Source organism: Frieseomelitta varia, unplaced genomic scaffold (genome assembly GCF_011392965.1).
Source record: "Frieseomelitta varia isolate USP_RPSP 00005682 unplaced genomic scaffold, Fvar_1.2 scaffold_163, whole genome shotgun sequence".
Classification (NCBI taxonomy): domain Eukaryota; kingdom Metazoa; phylum Arthropoda; class Insecta; order Hymenoptera; family Apidae; genus Frieseomelitta; species Frieseomelitta varia.
Genome location: NW_025109339.1, coordinates 613,117 through 632,529, shown reverse-complemented (window position 1 = coordinate 632,529; position 19,413 = coordinate 613,117). Strand labels below are relative to the sequence as shown.

General features: G+C 37.0%; 1 protein-coding gene and 1 long non-coding RNA gene across 7 annotated transcripts in view; one reads left to right on the top strand and one right to left on the bottom strand.

The window, feature by feature from the left end:
- The first annotated feature begins 10,674 nt into the window (after window positions 1-10,674).
- Window positions 10,675-13,676, top strand: LOC122538092. Its single transcript, XR_006308784.1, has 5 exons — window positions 10,675-10,766; window positions 10,845-10,949; window positions 11,416-11,553; window positions 11,642-11,773; window positions 13,583-13,676. It is a non-coding gene; the product is annotated as an uncharacterized LOC122538092 (long non-coding RNA).
- Window positions 13,677-14,923: 1,247 nt separating this feature from the next.
- LOC122538060 (protein NDRG3) overlaps window positions 14,924-19,413 on the bottom strand; it is a 36,617-nt gene continuing 32,127 nt past the window's right edge. For 5 of the 6 annotated variants that reach the window (XM_043671802.1, XM_043671812.1, XM_043671820.1 and 2 more), the window contains one exon: window positions 14,924-18,377. In XM_043671802.1, the coding sequence (XP_043527737.1) occupies window positions 18,232-18,377 (146 nt within the window). In that variant the 3' untranslated portion in view covers window positions 14,924-18,231. The remainder of the gene's footprint in view (window positions 18,378-19,413) is intronic. The other variant, XR_006308779.1, reaches the window with a different exon arrangement.

The window sequence follows — 19,413 nt, the reverse complement described above, 5'->3', positions numbered from 1 at the left end:
TCCCGGTTTGGAGCAGAGCTACGTCCCCGGAGACATATCTGGGCTGTTTTCTTCGAGACTGGTTGCCTCATTTGGTATAGAAGACAGCCACCTTGCGAGTGCGGACTCGTCTTGCCGCGTACCGAAGCTGCAGCACGGACGGATGTGACTCGTTCTTCATCCTTTTGGTACACGAGCGAGCGTCGCAATTTTACACGAACTTGTTGTCCGACAGGAAAACATCGCCTTACATGGCCGAGCGATACGATTCTTTTGTTGATCGCGCGTTCACGATTCCGACGAGCCAATGGCTTACGCGGAAACGACGTATTTTATATATACCGCTCGTTCGATACAGTTATTATAACTAACGGATGGTAAATGTCGATTGGATAATCGAAATTCCTCGCAACATTCCATTAATCTCGTGGTCTTCAGTTTTATCAGAGGCTTCAAAAGTTAGCATTGGTTATTTGGTGATTTGTAATATCGTGTAAGATGTAAAGTATCAACGTGTTATATCGCAATTCTGCAATAGTTTTTCTTCTTATTTTCGACATTCAGCAGTGAAAATATGAAACTACGGATCGTTAATTGTATACTTGAGAATATAATAAATCATTAGTCACCAATCAATTCCTTTCCCACAGAATACTAGTGATTTATAGATAATGAAAGATTAATTGGCAATAGAACAAATAGTTAAAAGCAGAAACAAAAACATACGTATCAATTTAAGTGAAAGTCTACTTTTTCTTGTCGTTTTCATTAGCTCGCAATAAAGTACAATACGATATATATATGACAGGCGGCTTTGAATTGCAAATAACCGAAAGCTGTCGAGGGAAAATGGGAGATCTTGTCAGCGGTGTGTGTTTCTTTCCCCACGTGGCTACCAAGTGAAACTCGTTCATCTTCGATTTCTGTGAGAAAAAGACAGATGGAAAATAAGGAAGGAACGTTCCTTCGTCATCGTAACGCTTGGTACCCCGTTTCTAGTGGGAATCGGATGTCGCCTTTACTCGCGTGACGAGAAACTAGAAGAACACGTGAGAAAAACGCGAGAGTATGATATTCCCTCGTATATATGCGTTACCCTCGTGACTTTACTATAATTAAGGCTCGTCGGATTTCTGTTTTACAGCAGGACGGATATCCACGAGAAATACAACGAAAAAACAAGGAATAAATAAACGCTGGTTTTTCTAATTACATCCATCGGAGCGAATTCTCCAAGTTAATTGCTCTGTTTGAACGTTTGTTCACTTCCAATGCCCACAGTAGATCCTGGCGTATCTCAATTCCAGAAGATTTGACAGAGGAAAAAGAAAGCTGCATTCCGCGGACGATACAACCATACTCCCGGAGTTTCTTTGGGATTGGTGAACCGGACGACGAACTTGAAATCCCGAGAGAAAGGAGAAAGGGAAGGACGACGCGGAGATTGACCAAGAAACGAAGGAAGAACAGGAGAAAGCAGAAAGAAGAAATGAGGAAAAGAAAATGGCAAGAAGTGTTGAGGAAGAGCGAAAAGGAAGGGTCTGGTATCGAGACAGAAAAAGAGAGAGAGAGAGAAGAAGGAGAAGAAGAAGAAGAAGAAGAGGACGCGGAGGACCGGGCTGAGGTCTCGTAGCGTGCAATCTTCACCCATTGAAGACGCGCTGGGAAACTGCACGGTTATTATGCCTGAATGGAACAGGGGACGGGATGTGCAGGACGGGAAGGAATGTCGAAGGTAGCAGAGGATGGACGCGAAACGTACGCGTTACTCCTGGCAAGGGGGAGGTTCTTGCTCCGCAACCGCGGCACGCAACCTGGAACCATGTGGTGGGGTTGTCCACGACCGAGTTCCTCGCTCGAAAAGTTTCAGGAACCGTGTTTGAAGAGCGAGTGACGGTTTCTCGTGGCGTGGCACGGTCGTTGCTGATTTTTACGACGCCCAAGCTCTCGGGTGCACTCGCCTCGCCGGTTTTACGAACTTACTCGGCAGGTTCCCGTTTGATAACTGGTTGCTCGAGTTGTCGCGATTGAATCTACACCGGCTCGATTAAACGATGCGACAATACTGTCGTTGTGTGATATTGTTTAACTAAAGTCGAAGGTGGCTGGCGGTGGTACTTGAATTTTCGTTTATCGTAGAAAATTAGTGGAATTTTTATAAAATGTCAGAACGAAAATCTTTGTTACCGTTTTTTCAAGTCGTGAAAACATATCGCGATGTGTAGACAATAAGGTTGCAACTTTAATGCGTTAACGTTAATTCTAAATTTATTGAAACACTAACTGCTCTAATACTAACGATCGATGATATACATTGAAGTTCATCATTATTGCAGTTTACATATTATCGTATCTTAATTTTCAGCTGCTCGATTCGAGTGAAGCTCGACAATAAGAACTGATACGCTTCTGTTGCAGCGTACTAACTTCGTTCTACATTATAATGGAGCACCTAGCGGTATCTGCGCTTCTTCATTATCTAGCCGTAATAACAGAACTTATTAACGCTTAGGCATCTAGCGGCAGTTACTCGCTTTTTCCTTCTTCTTTCTTTACGTAACAGTTGATCGAGGTCACTGCCTCACTGATTTCTTTTCGCGTACATCCGTGAAAGACTTTTCTTCGGATACAGGATCCTGCTCTTCTCTTCGTACGCGTATTCGCACGCGAGTGTGTGTATGTGTGTATCTAGAGACTGGAGACAGGATGCTGACGAGTCGATCGTCGAAGCAGCTGGAACGCCTCCATTCAAAGAGCTAGTATCGTACGAGCTGCGTACAAAACACGCTTGATAAGAAGCGTATGAACAGTCATAAAGGCAGGTATTTAAGGAACGTCCCCGAATGTCATAAAAGACACTTTCGGTAACAGAAGCAGAATATAATTCGACGTGACTGCGATACGACATTTCCTAACGTCATCCGATATGAACGATTATTTTCACTGATAAATAAGTTGTTATCAGTTTGATAATTCTTATACATACGAATTGGTAACTTTTCTAAAATCGTTTCCATTATTTTCTACAATAAGTTATCTATACTTTATAAATATAGTCTGTATATTGTAACGACGTTGTCAAATAATTTTAAACGTAAATTTAGAAATGATGGTCGTTGCGGTGGAGATGCTTCACTGAATAATAAAATCTATGTCTCCCGATATCTCGTTAAAAGAAGGAATCGTTGCACAATCTCGAAATAGTCGGTCGAAGAATTCGACGAGTTCATCGATTTTTCTGACGCATTCTGTCCAAGACAATGTCTTGCTACAAGCAAGAAACATCATCGCGGCATTGAATTCCGGGCCAATACGAGCGCCCCCCTCATCAACCTCAATTAAACTCCACCGTCTCGCACTTATGCTCACTTCGCACCCGAGGCGCACCGAGTGTTGCTGGTGTTAAGTCACTACGTATTATTGGTCGAGCCAGTTCGTCTCAAGAAGGTTGTTCTGCAGACTTGGAATCATCAAAGGAATCCTTGTTTTCTCACTTCTGTTTCCGATCTAACAATCGTAGTAAAACTACGAACAAGCGAACAATCGTCTTTCGTGCCGGACATTTTGCATCCTTCGAGATAGCTTGGAGAAAAAAAAAAAAACAAACAAACGAAAGAGTGCAATTAAACACTTTCGATTTTTTAATCCCTGTTAAGTGATGCCGGGTAAGTACTTTCTTTCGCGCGTTTCCAGTACGCGGTCCAGTGAACTTTATATTGCTCACACGGCGTGCAATAGAAAGTTTCTTGTTTACGTTTCATAAATTATACGGCAATTATAAAATCCCGTTCTATTGTATCACCCGACATCGTGAATTTCTCAACGTTTCTTGCCGGTCTAACAGTACCTACAAGCGTCGGTCATTCGACTCCCGGTACCAAGAACAAAGGCGACACGGTATCTCAGCTCTCTGATTTATCAGTTCACCGTAAAATGGCCTCTTTCTTCTTCTAACTTGAAAAAAATGAAAAAAAAAAAAAAAAACAAATTGACGTCTACTTCTTCGACATTGTCAAAATGTCGCGTGGCGATTGGTTCCTTTAGACTGGTTGAATGGCACCATTGACACTGTCACGATCAGCAGCCATTAAGAATGCACTAAGATCTTCTCCTGTTAGTGACCCTGCTCGGAGTGTGACCATGCTCCTTGAGACTCGCATGATTCAAATTTCACGCCGGACATGACGTTGAATATCTCCGTTAGGATTATACCGTCGGTAAGAGCAATGTCGTTGAACTTCAATGCTCGATCGTAAAAAGGTAGATCCTCGATTTGACGAGGGGCCGTTTCAAAATCTTCGCCTTCATGTGCCGATGAATGCGAGCAGCGTGCGTCGTAGGTCTTTGAACTTGCTCCGTACGAGCAACAAGACTCGATTTCGAGCGACGCGACGTCGTTCCTTTTCACGGTGAGCGTGCGTTTCGGAAGAGGCTTCTATATCATTTTCTCACGTCCCGAGAAGCAGCACAGAAAAGCCAGATACAATCAGACAGCGAGCGAACATCGAAAACCGCAAAATCTTTCACGCAAGATTGAATATCGAACGACGACGTAAGTAAAAGCAACAAAGGGTGAAGGGGAGGAAAAGAAAAACGAAAGATGACCTGCATCGATGCGAGATTGCAACATGTTACGCTGGTATTTACCAAGAATCTCTTCAGTCCTTTTTAGAATTGATAATGTCACGATAATTTCAAAGCGATACCCCGATAAGGAAATCGATAAAACGAACGTGTCAATGGCTTCCTCCTTGAATCGGGGAACTCAAATTAAATTTCTAGACGCTATTATATCAATTATACGCGAAAAGTCCATCATTAAATAGCTATATATCCGTCGAACGACTATACCATTGAACGTAAAAGAAAATTCCTCATCGAACAGGAAAATCGTATTTTGTTGTCTTTTATGCAAAACCGGATGACGCATCCTTTAATAGAACGACGACGGGAACAGAAAAATATCTGAAGAAAACGTCAGTAAGGTATACTCGGAATTGCGAACCGGATTCAACTAGAAAATTGATTATTCTATTTGTAACGAGTTCCTGAGCTTGTGGTTTTTGTGACAATTTTCGATTATAGATAGAAACGAAGAAACACGCGCATGAATGAATTCTTTTTCGACCGAGCACAAGCAACATTAACGACTCTGAAGTAGTTCAAACATTCAAAAATAAACGTGTACACTGCAGTTTGGAAGTTTACGTTCAAAGAAACGTTTTTACGAACAAAGTGGTATGCAAGTGGTCTCTCTTCATACATAAACCGGAATGTAACGAGAGCTTCTCTCTCGCACGCACTTCAACATGTTACAAATCACGTTCTCGTAACATTAAAGTCAATACCATCGTAACTTTCGACCGTAGTTGCGGTAGCCGGGTCATTCTGAGATTCCTACGTAGAATGAAAAGCAACATGAATGGAGGAGAGGTAGGCAGTCACCGTTAAACCTTCGCAGCAGGACGCATCTTTCGCCTGTAAAGCGAAATGAACTGTATTTCATCCAGAATTTCTTCACTACGTTGCCAAATTTTTCTTATCGATCTTTCACGTAACTAATTCTGTATTGCGAAACTTCGTTTACGAACATTGAAAATTAATTTTTAATAACTGGAAGGCTCTTAAGTGATCAGAAGCGCCAAAAGAAAGATTATAAAATCGTCTTACTGTAGACGTAGATTTTGATATATTCCGTGGTAGTAAAATAGTTTTTTTTTGCACATCGTTAAAATTCGAACACATGAATGAAAATTACCATCTTGCTCTATAGCAATATTCTCACAGCTTTATACTTCAAATAACAATCAAAGAATATTTCGATTTGAAAGAGTAATATTGCTTCGTAAAATTACTCCAAACTATTAAAATATTAAACAGCGTATGATTCTTCGTACAACGAACGTAAAATTTTCCATAAAAATTACTTAACGTTGAAATAGTTACACGCAACATAGTTCGTCAGTTGAAATAGCACCGAACTATATAAAGTATTCATAGAGAGAGTGTGGTATGAAGTCAGAATAATCGTGGAATGTCGGTGGAGCACAATTGGCTTTTTGTGCGCGCTTAGATTCGGCGGGTATATCATTTCATTAGCCCATTAAACAATTACGGTTAAGCCCGGTACACTTAGGCTCGTGTCTACAACCAGCTGTGAATGCGTTCCTTGTAATTGAACTACGTTAGTTCGGTCTCTTTCTTGATGTACCAGACACGTGGGTGCGAGGTTCCTATCATAGAGATTGATAGTTCTGTTCTCACTGATTCCGAATATCAACTTTACGCTACTTTCTAATTAACACATTACTTTTACATCGCTTACCAATCATGACTTTCCGTATACCCATCGCCTAAATTCTTTCAGTTATTCTCAATCGTTTTTATCGTAAAATATTTCGAAGAATCATTACGATTTTTTTTTTTTTTTGGTTAAGATAGAGGTTAATATTTTAGACGTCGGAATTATTTTCACGTTGTTGCTAGCAACGAAAGTTGGTAAGGCAGCGTTGTATGTTTGCGGTAATCTTCGTTACGAAACGATTACGACGGTTGTGTATAGCGGAAATGCGGCTTGGCTAGCACGAAGTAACATAGAGAAATAAGTATATCGTTAGAACGCGAGACAATGTACTAAGTAAAGCGTGGTCGATGCACGAGGTGAATGCATTGTCGCTCGACCCTGATTGCTTCTGCTGCCGCCACAGCACCAGCAGAGATAGCTCAATTGTTGAACATCCAATGATGCTAAAGTTCATTCACGGTAAGTCAAGAACGTTAGGTACTATTTTTAAGAAACGATATACAGACTAATACAAACCAAATTAATTCCAAAAGTTTGGATCAGAAAGCCATGGAACGCAATTGGACAAATTGAAAACCTTTTACGTACAAGAATAGTTGAGCTTAAGTTATCGAATATGTGAAATTACATTTTTAATATAATAATATGGTATATAGATAAATAATATTTCATTCATTTCTATTATTAGAAGCAGTTGAAAGAACTAGAACATCTCTATACTAAAATTAATCTAATGATCTACATGGTTACGGACGCATGTTCTCACGAAATGCATACACCCATAAGAATTTCTATATTTGGTTGTTCTGACGTAAAAAATTATTCCTTGTGTATATAATAAAATCTTCAAATTTCCATAACTTTTAATGGAAATATTATTTGTCCGAAATAATACAACAAGGAGCGAAGCAAGACATAAAACCTTGACGCAAATAAGAAGACAGGCATCACGATGGTCAAATCACTTGGAAACATCATCGCGCAAGATGATTCGCGAGGTGATGCGTCATCGGTTGCGATCGTCGTCATCGACATCGGTTCAAGTGGTGTTGACCCGAACTCGTTCCCTTGCATCCACGCGACTCGTTATCAATTCGTGGGAACGTCATGGACTATCCCGTACTAATTTTCCATCCGACGATCTCATTCGCGGCTGACGTTTGTCGGAATAATTATCCTCCATGGAGATATGTGAAAAAATTCCGTGTAAACGAGTTCAACAACTACGAGTCGTACTAATAACTCAAAGGAGAGAGAAAAATTGCTTGGAACATGAATTAATAATATCCAGTGAAAGGATATTCGTCACGTTCGTATAGAGTTTCCAGACGAATAATTCTTAATTAAAATAACATTCGCTTGATCAATCGAGTAGCAAGAACGAAGCACTAATCAGCGACTATTGTAACAGTTTAATTAATAATTGCTCGTCCGACTGTTCAAACAGTCATCGATTCTAATATATTCGTGAAAAAAAAAAATGTGTGACTTTAAATTGATGTATCGATCAAGACAAAAGAAAGGACGTTATGTTTACGAGCATAACGAATTACTTTTATTATTTCGACTTTACTTTTGCGTTCGACGGGGAACGGAGTACCCTCGATCGTCCCAAGATCAGTTACATATCTCTGATTCACGTCCCGATCATTTCATAGCTACCGCGAAATTGTAGCGTTCGATTCGAGTCTCAACTTCATGGTTGGCTGGCCGCCGCTCCTCTATGTCTTTCCTTCGCGTGCTAAAGAGAGAAAAGAGAGGAGAGACGTTGCGTCAAGAACGCGAGGGAACGCGTTCTTGCCTCTTCCGCAGGTTGCCACGGCTTTTTCACTCAGCCGATACTCCGCCGAAGAATTCAATGAAGAATCGGCGCATGATGTTCGATTCTGTCATTTCCTCGCCATATTTGGTACGTCGCCTGTGTACGATTTCGACGTGGTTCTTTTATCTGACCATCTTCAACGACACCGTCGATTAAACGGTATAATGGAGTGTCGAGGAAGACAAAGATCGATCAGAAGATAAATCACCGTATATACGATCTGTTCTACTACTATTAAATCTTCGATACGATTACACGCTTGAATAAAACAAACATAAAAGTTAACGATGCGATATCGCAAGGAAGAAATAAAATAGTAATTGTATCTGCAAACATGACGAACGAATCTAATCGAGCGCCGCAATGAGCGAAATCGGTGACGTATTGATAATACGTTCATGCGCGTCATTTCGAGAATTGATTCTCGATTAAACCTACGTGTAGTCATCGGGCTTGTACGAGCGGATTGCAAATGGATCGTTTGAAATGACGAAAGAAGCGCGTTGCGAGAAAGCACCTGGCAATAGCTCGCGATTCTTAAGGAATGGTATTCACGGTTCAACAAAAGTTCCAAACGAGACACGTTGTACCATTGGCCTCATTCTCGGCCGAGCGCTCTGGGTGAACCGATCTTATTAAGGCTTAATTAGCTATTTAACAAGATATATTTAACTTGTGGTGTAGACAGCGGCCACATGACGAAAAGTGAAAGAATCTGTGGTCGTTAAACGGTCGATGCATTAATTACAATACGCTTTACCAAAGAGAGAAGCAAAACGTCCACTCCGTTGCCTCGTTAGCATTTTAATCATCAAACAAGAAAGACGTGTTTTTCGTTGATTCAAATATGTGGAGCAACAAAGCAAAGAAATTGGAGCACAGGAAGAAAATTACGATTATATATTTCTACTATAGACTTCTCATTTGCTTATTTGCTTAAGATAATGCTCGTTTTCCTTTATGTTTGATAAGGCGATTTCAAGTGAAATCTGCAGGTGACAACTCCGATTGGTGAAAATTTGAAAATATGTTATACATTTGGTCGATTCGTTTTTAATCTCATGAAAGTTGCAGTAAATCAAAGATTCTTGTTGATACACAGATGATACACAAATTTTTTCAAACATCAATTTTGAGTTATTTTAAGTAATATTATTTTATATATCAATAAATTTCAATAATAACCTTGATAAAAAGAAATACAAATGACTTTTCATCTAGCACTTTTCATCTAGAAATTCCAATGCATAACTATGAATCAAACTGTGATCATTGTGTCATATTTTATTCATTAGACGATATGACATGTGTATTTGTATTTATATGTATTTATATATATACATGGAAAATAATTGACATGCTACTCAGGAAGCTCATACGATTAAATAATTACACAATACGTAAATTACGCAAATAAAGATATTATCATTAAACATTACTCAACTACTATTTTATAAATTTACGAAATATTTATTTTGAAACGAATCGAAATTGCCCGCCATTAGTAACAGTCACGTGTACCAACCAAATAATACACATTCGTGCTTCAAAATTCTTTCAATAAGAAATGCTCGCCCATTATTTAATACGATAATATCTTCCTCCAAAATTTCGCGTGTTTCCCCGATTCGAAGAAAAATAAATAATCGACATACCTCTTTCTTCGATGACATCGGCCCTTACGACGTACAGCAACAGGAGAAAGATGCAAACCCCGAGGATCTTGACCGGTCCCATCTTTTATCCAGGCCTTTCAATCCAGGAAGAATTCCTCAGGCACCTTCACAATAAAGGTCGACGCATATCCACTACACCAGCACTGTACACTTAACAATACCGCACTATATATCACTCCGAATTTTTCTGAATGCTCCCTGAACGATTAGCGACAACAGCGCGATGGTAAGTAATTTCACACTGAGAACCAAGTCACAGGAGCGAGTCGTAACAAGTTTGTTTGTTTATTATCACGTGGATTAAACTTCCATCGTTTCCAGGAATTCCCTCGTTGGGTCTATATGTCAACACACTTGAAATGAGTCAAGAGTCTACATCGTATTACAGATATTTCGTTTCAGTTTTGCGAGTATTCCTCAATTCAAGCTACTCATTTGAATGGAGCCAAGAAGCATGAAAAATTTCGAACCACGAATCCAAACGTTTCGTACGCATGCGTGCGCATACGACTTGTTTTGTAATAATGCCGGTTATATGCGAGGAAAGAATGATTTCTTGAACTCTCTGTGACAGAGTTACCGCGATTCCACTGACTCGAATGCGTACTCACTCGCGACTTATTCGATGAAAACACGCATTTATCAAAACGACCATTCGACAAAATCTCGCGGCCGTGTACGAAAAACTTGGGGTCACTGTAAGAAGGCGCTTAATCGACCACCTTCCCAGGCGTCTCTCGGTGGACAGCCTTACTCCCACGCTGGCCGAGTCAAGAATACGCGCGCCTTGTCAAAGACGAGTCGTGATTCTGTACAACGCCGACAGGTGGCGGTAAGATTGGGGCCCGACGGACGTTCACGAACATCGCCGATGATCAACGAAGCGACAAGCGGCACGACAGCATACATTGGATATAAATACTGATTTTTTTAAATGATAATGTCAAATTGTCAAATAAATAACAACATTTCGACAGACCATATTGTGAGTGTTTGCACAAATCTTACGTCGATTATTGTATTATCTTATATCGATTGTTAATAACGATGTGATATTGTGAAGTTAATTGCAGATACGAAAGAATGTGCAGATTTGATCAAAAATTGTTTACATCGTAGAGCGTTAGCTGAGGTTTAAAATGCATCAGGTCATTGTCCACTGAACCAGGTAAGACATGTCGGCATATACGGCCCTGTCGATTCCTTGAAGACAGTAGTCGTTTGATCGTTGCAAAAATCATCGGGAGACTGGTTTCTCGTCGCCGAGGCACGTACCTAGAGTACGTGCGTACATGCAATTTTGTACCCACGAGAAAACTTAGTACAGAAAAATTGCGGTGAGCAACGGTGAAAAGAGAAAATACAATTATCGATTTTTCTAACGATTAAGTTTATGAAAATAAATGATAACAAATTACTTTAAATGTATACCTCGTATACTTGTAATATTAAATACGCTCAACATATCGATGTATATCGATACAATAAACGATATTAAAAATATTGACGAGCAATATATTTATATTTTTTATCAGAAATAAAAGAAAAAGTTTTTTAATTTTTTATTATGCACAACATATTTGTTAATAATTTGCTGCACGTATTAATCTGTAGAAATATATACATTTTTTCAGGTGGTACCTTTGAGGGGTATATATATCGAGATCTAAAAATCGATATATAGTTTAACATGTAATGTTTGGCAGCACTGAATCCAAATAAACGGTTACGAGATGTGTTGTGCGTGTTTTATACATAAATTAATAATAAAGGTACAGATTTTATTGTTTAAATTTATAAACAACGATCTTAAATATTGAAAATTGCAAATTTAATGACTAATTTGAATTATAATCCTAGTTAGAAATATATAACCGAGAGATGCTCGAGAGAGGAGGAACAAAATATGTTCTTCACACGATTTTAATGAAAAAAGAAGAATAGAGATTGTAAATCGAAGGGAGTTTTTATTCGTCCGATATCTTTCAACCAGTAAGTACAATTAAAGTACCCTTATCCTTGTCGTAGCAAGTTTTTACTGATGTACGTGCTACATAATCGTACAGTGATGCGATGCAAGTAAGGAGATATTGACAGTTGAACATCTGTATGCAATAAAATTGTAACAATTGAAATTCGCGTACGTAAACATTTTCAAAAACTTTAATTGTCATGTATAGTCATAGAAGTATTACTATTCACACATTTGTTACAAATAATTTCAATGCAACTTATTGTAATCTTGGTATGATATCTTGATATGTAATCTTTGTTGGGATTATTTCCTAAAATTTTTTTTTCTTATTTTAAATTGTCACATCAGATCCTTCTGACGCACTGGTTCCCAGATGAGATCCGGGATCCATAATGTGTGTTCTTTTGACAGTTTTTTCTTGTGTGAAAGAAACAAGACGAGATATGTTTATTGTCAAAGATGTATGACGGTAGCTGAGGGCATGTGTGCATGTAAAAATATTTTTGTTTTTGTGCATCGATATAAAATATTTTATATTAATTTTTCTACATTGAATTTATGTAGTAACGATGTACTTTTTAAACAATAATTTAAAAATTATACTTTAATAACATATTAATACTATGTATTTTAACATTAGCTATCAAAATAGATATGATAACTTAAAAAATGATTTTCCAGTTATCTTTGTACAAATGTTATAGAAATATTCCTTCATCAATTATAGAAATCTTACTCATTGATCTTCATAATTTTACAAGTAAAAAGGAATTACGTTGCTCTTTCTGATTGACGTAAGGTGCTGCATTCTGTAAATCTGATGACTTCCATTAATATTCGGACACTAAGTATTGAAACTGTTATAATTTTGTAAAAAACAATCGTACAATAATAAACATGCATTCATTTTAAAGCTTTTAAAATGCATCGTTTATTTTATTTTAAGATGTTTTACATTATATAACAGAATGAAGCAAAATGAAGACACTTTTCTTCTCAAAAATGCTATAACTTGTCATGATATGTTAAAGCATTGAGAAATTTTTTTCACGATTGAGTCAACGATTGATTTAAAAATTGCTTCTCTTTTATAATAACCCTTAAAAACTTCTTTTTCGTTAGTTTATTGAATATCAGTCGAAAACGAATATAATGAAGAAAATATTTTCTTCTTTATTTTTCTTAGATTTCTTGAGTTTTTATTATCTAAGCCTATATATACTATATATATGTATATAGAATAGGTATGTTTCGGGATCAATTCTGATGTAATCATATAATTTAATAAATTTTATTTTATTAAAATATGAATTCTAATGAAATAAATTCTTTTACCAAAATGACATGTGTAAATATACGTGGATATTTATATTTAAATCTACGTATGATTAAAACATTCTCTCAAAAACTTTGTTTTTCTATAAATTCTCCGAATGCTTGAATATGCTTTTCCAAAACACTCGACTATGACTTCCCCAAGTAGCTAACGATGCGAACCTGTTGCGCGAGGGGTTAGTCTATTATTGAAAATCGTAGTGTTAAGACGTATCACATGCCTGATACATTAACTGTATATTTCGAACATCATCTTTTCATATCCACGATTCTTAACATCTTTTTAATTAACGTACTATCTTACTTAAATATTTATCGAATGTTATATTCGACAATAAATATTTATCGAATGTTACATTACAACAATTTATAATTAAATTATTTTTCTTTCTTTAATCATTGTTGTGGTACGTACTGGTACCTAGTATTATAAGCTTTCAAAACGACATTGAGCCTTGATTATTTTTAAATAATTCATTTCTTTTGTACAGGATTTCTTCCTACCTTTACTTCTTTCATATTTGATGATGGACTTCAGGACTTCCAAAGGACTACAATTACATCCACTTTCTTCGTATCTAATCGTGAGTTTTTGCATTTTTGTCCCTCTAGTTACTTAATGTCGTAGGATGAAAGATCCAAATCGACATAGGTGACTGGTTGTATTACATTTGACGAGCATAATAACTATTTATTATACTCGTCAATAGTTTTTATAGCTGTTTTTTATTTATTAATTTAATATAGATTTTCTTGTCTATTGCGTTTTTTAATGTTACACACATTGCAGTAAATTGATTACAATAATAATAATGTCATAAAGTTAATTATGATAGTATAGAACTAGTTATTTTTTCATTTAATACTACGTTGATAAATGATTTTATTTTTTTTAAATTGCGTTTTAAAATGCTCTTTCTACTGAGATCGTGAAAATATATTTTTGAATTACCTAGTGCAGTTGAAGATATACTTACAGAGATAATTGTAGTTTTCAACGACTGCAATGGATTTTCATAGTGTTGCGAATATTTACAGCTTGTTTTCTTATTAATGTTACAAATATACCAAGCATTCTTCGTGGTTTATTTGAAGAATTTTCTACTTTATATTTGATTTCAATAGAAATTAGTTTTGTTAATATTCTATTAAAGTAAATAATAAATCTCAAAACAAAAAATGAAATAAATAAATAAATTTTCTATACAGAGAATAACAAATTAAATGAAAGTTCAGATTTTTATTTAATTCTACAAATGTTTATAATTGGGAAAGATTAATTTGGTTTTGGAATGGATAAAAAAAGTTTCCGTTTCTTTCTTTTTATATTCGTTTATTATAAATAACAAGATGTATATTCGGTGCGAACGTGTTGTTTAATCTGTATATTTATATATATATACTCAAGCTCCGTCTAAGTTTATTTCGCTTACTGTACTATACCTTGTTTTACTTTGAGTTGTTGTCAATAATATATTTTATTTCCGCTACAATCTATCTGATGATACGGCGCGAGGAATTTTTTTGGAAATTTGCTTTCGGAGGCAAGAACTCCACGTAGCACCTCAAGGAAAAATATCGTTATCCTCCCACGAGATTGTAGTGGCGTTTTGATACCGATTTTTTCTTTTTTTTTTTTTTTTGTGATTGATTGTGTGCAAATGAATTTTTCTCTTTAAACCCTTCGTAACCAACAACCATGTCAGTTTCGCATCCCCTTCGAGCGTTATAGATATTCAATCATCGTCATAGCATTTTCAATTAAAGTGCAGATACGATAGAATTCTCGGATTATCAATAATTTATCATTCTCTTTTTTTTTCTTTTCTTTCTTTTTCCCATTTGATCATAACGAATATAATATAATTCGTAAATTAATTCGTACTAATGATATGCGTCTCGTGAACATTTTCAATGAAAGATCAAACATTAAGATTAGATCTCGTTGAACGGTTGTACAATGCGCAGTGATATCACACTTTTCCACGATATGTTCAATCAAATACAATTAATGGGAAAACGTTGTTGTGGGACTCGAACGTTTTTAATGGATCTAATCCTTTCTTGAATGTTTCTATAATGCAGCTCCAAGAGCGACGTGGAAACGAAGGGATTAATGGTAATGTGTCCGGTGGTCCTTAGAAGCTACAGTAATTTTTTATAGCGCTCGCGTTTTTCTTTTTTTTTTTTTTTTAGCAATGATTAATGCGTGCATACCTTTTTTTTTTTTTGGATTTTCTCAATCCTCTCGAAGAATCGAGCCTCAAAGTTCTAATACTAAGCTGTTTAACTACTGATCTGTCTTCAATTCGCCAGCCTAAATAACGCGCCATAGGTATACATCTAGAATATACTCGTTCTTTTATTTATAAACTCTCTTTTACACGAAACGATTAAACCTTTTGTCCCTCGATACGTCCATCGTTTCGACTTTCGTCGTGTTTTCGCGCATCTCCTTCGTTTGTGATTTTCCTGACTGAAATACGGTTATTGTGTCTTTCTGTTATTTTCTTCGTCGATCGAGAAACCGTATCCTCTCGACGTGCACAGTACACGCCATTGATGGTCGTAAATGCCGTACTACAAAAATTAGGACTTTGGAGTTTCAAAGAAATTCTGTCATTCTTCATTTTTCTCGTCTCATTTTTGTACAGTTCTCTGTAGACAAAGATAATTTTCCTACAACTTATTAAGGAAATTCATGAAACGATTTGGCATAAGTTTCACTCGTTTGAAGTGTAAGGTATGTAAAAAATGTCAAGCGTCTGCTCTAACCAGAGAGTTCAGTGGAATTTCCAGTGGCGATTATTACCATGAATGTAGCGTATTGCTCTCGTTCTAAAAGGACGCGCGAAAATTGGGGAAAATCCGGGACGTACGGGAATCGTAATATGTGTTACAAAACTAAAGGCGTTGAAACTTTCGAAAGCTACGTACGACATCATGTAGCAGGCACGTCTTATCATATCACGCTAAAGGCTTTAAGAAGCCTGGTAGAACCGTATTGAGGTACCGAACCAGATACTCCTTTCTTTTTTTTTTGTTTTTAATTTTTTTGCGTTCTTTATTTTTCTTTTTTTCTTTTTCAAACGATTATGTATCCTCGTTCCTATGTGTATCACGCGGACGCATGCTCTCGTACGTTCGTTTCCTCTTTTTCTCTGGTTTCACGTGCACACACTTGCATACATGCACACATCCTCCCTCCTAATGTATTCCCTAAACGCTTGAAACTAAGGAAAGGGTGCGAACGGTGCGCGAGCGCAAACAAATGAACGAACGTTCCTTCCGCTGCCGGGCAAGTGAAACGTTACTTATATCCATGGGATTTTGCCGTTCGAGGACGTTTTAACGCGCGAATATCCTCGGACGGGGTTTCCCTGTTTTAACACGAAGCACATATCACACGTGCAGGCCTACGAGAATTCTTATCGAGAGAACACGGATGATCACTCGACGCGACCAATTGCTTTAGGCTTTGTTTTTTTTCTTTTTTTTCTTTTTTCTTTTTTTTTTTTTTTTGGCTATCCAACACATGGAAAGCATTCGGTGGGCGACGAACAAGCGACGTAATCGAAGATATTTCGGCGCTTGTCTAATCTGTCAATATACCTACCTTTGTTACCTCGCGCGTTCGTGTCAGCGACACATTCGAGTCTGCTCGTGATCGTGTAACGTGTCTTATCGATCGAATAGCGTCGATTTGTCGCGAGTAATAAAGCCAGCTCGTCGTGTTCGATTAGGATGCACACAAGCGACGACGAGACTCGACGATACATACTCGCAATTTGCGAAAACTTTTCAGTAGGCGCGGCTGGACGGGTTCAAATTTATAAAAAGACATCACGCATTTTGCTATCTGTCGGTCCCTCTGGATAAACTCGAGAGCTTCTGCTGAAATTGCGCGTAATGCTCTTTCCACGAACTTGACTCCCTTGATTCTGCACCTACCAGTCATTTTTTTCTCACCTCTCCTTATGAACACGAAAAGCAACAGTGCGCGTTTTTCTACGATGCAGTGCTACCACACATGTTCGTTTTTAAATGCGATTCGATTTTTTTTTTTTTTTTGTTTGCACATAGTTTTGAATAATTATTAGTATTTTTAGAATCATCGATCGTAATCGTTCCATCATTAAACGATACGTATATACGTAACCTTTTCCTTCTTTCACGCGCGTTTTAATGAATACCTTGATCTTCTTTTGCTTGGTTCATCATTGTAATATTTGCTTCCTTATATTTTTCTCTCTCTTTTCTTTTTGTTCTCTTTTCATTCTGCTTCCTCGTAAAAGTCGCAGTTAAATAAAATCATGATTTCGTTGTTTCTGACGTTGTACGAGAATCGTAATTGCGAGTAGATGAATGCAATGGTTGTTGGATTTCGATGCGCCATATTCCTAATTTCAAATCCGTCTTATTAAAAACGACCGTCGGTAAAACGGCCGGTTTTACATTCGTTGAAACTTTAAAAAAATACACGTTGTTCCGCTGAACAAAGATCTCGTATGATTACAACAGTAAAAATCGTCACGTTGTGTGTGTGTTCGCGAAAAATGTTTGTTCTCTTATTTTTCTTTTTTTTCTTTTTTTCTTTTTTTTTTAAGTGAATCCGCCATTTAATTCCGAATTATACCGAACGTTTAAAAATCTCATAAACGATAACCAGTGCCAACGGTGTGTAATAACGGTAGTAACGATAAAATTCTTGTTGCATTTAAAATAGAGATTATCGACTAACTTGTTCTATCGCTAATACATAATAAACAAAAGAAACGTGCATGATGATCGCTACAAAATGTCTTGTACCATCGGAAATATTCGTAAATATCTTAACATTATTATAAATAAAATGGACGCAGAGCAAACTTAAAACAAATCAAATCAAACTAGAAATACGCTTAAAACTAACAATATCGAATAATCGATGTTAGTTTGACAAACGAAAATTAGAAATTAGAACCACGTCGATCGTTAAAAAAAAAAAAAAGAAAAAGAAAAAAAAAGAAAAGAAATCAATTTGCGTGGTTTTGTTTCTTCCTTCTTTCTTTTTTTTTTCTTCTTTTTCTTTTAAATTCTTGCATGCTTTGTCGTACGAAAAAACAAACGATGGCAAATTGCGAGATTTCTCGAGAGGAATTTAACAAACGACTGCCTCCGATATGGGATTCTCGGTGATGTGTATAGTGGCGGTGGGCCAGTCGATTTTCTTACTGCATACGTGATTCAGTCCTTCGAGGGAAGCCAGCCTGTAGTCAGCCATTTTTAGTGGTGATAGCGGTGCCACTGTAAAGAAAAATAAACGAAAATTCCAGGTCAGAGTAATCGGAGTGCTGAATTACATTCTTTGTCCTCGTGTCGAGATTTTGTAATACGCAAATACCCACGCGTATGTTTCGTTTAAGAAAGAAAATAAACTTATCGCGTTATAAAGGGGGGGAAGAAAAATCGGGACGTAAAAATCTGACAATGAGAAAAGAATGCGTAGCTCGATTGTCGAAAAAAAGAGATTGAAAGAAATGAAGAAAAAAAAAAAAAAATGAGAGAACGGACAGAGAGGCACGCATGCAAAAACGAGTAACGAAAAATGTAGAATTACGTGTATGTCAGAGTGAGATTGTCTTATTATGTGCAAGGCATGTGAATCGGTATAATTTGTTGTTCGCTATTCTACTACCCAGTATGTGCGGAGTCTTTTTTCTTTCGTTGCACGTTTTTATAAATACTATCTGTTAATGTCCCACCACATGAGTAAATGCTCAGCTACAAGAAAACAGATTAAATAATTTTTAAAATTTCAAAAAACAGCATACTTCCGTTTAGAAGAACGATCTCTACGAGGAAGTGAGAGAAGGGTGTTTCTAGAAAGATGTCTGATTTATCGTTGATTGATAAAGCCTACTTTATACCAACTACCGATAAGAAACAAATAATGAGCGAACTCGGTCGATAAAATTTTACCATGATTTTGCGATCCTAGCGAATGAATCTTCATCGTAATGAAGATTTTAGAAAAATTGTCAAATAAAGATTCGTTAGTTGAATAAACGGTATGAATATGCAATGCAATCTGAAACTAATCCTCTCGCTGTAATTTTTGGCGCATGTGATATTTCAAGGAAGCTGTGAAAGTGTCTGTTGATATCCATTGTGCAAAAACATATGCAAAATTTCATTTCACTCGAAAACAAACAGCGAGAGGCATGGCGACTCTAAGATGTATCTAAAAGATGTGTAAAAAGTCACGCATGAAATGTACGAGAGTTTAGTAAGTCCGAAGACATATAAACCCACGACATCCGCATCTCAAAAGCGTTAGCAT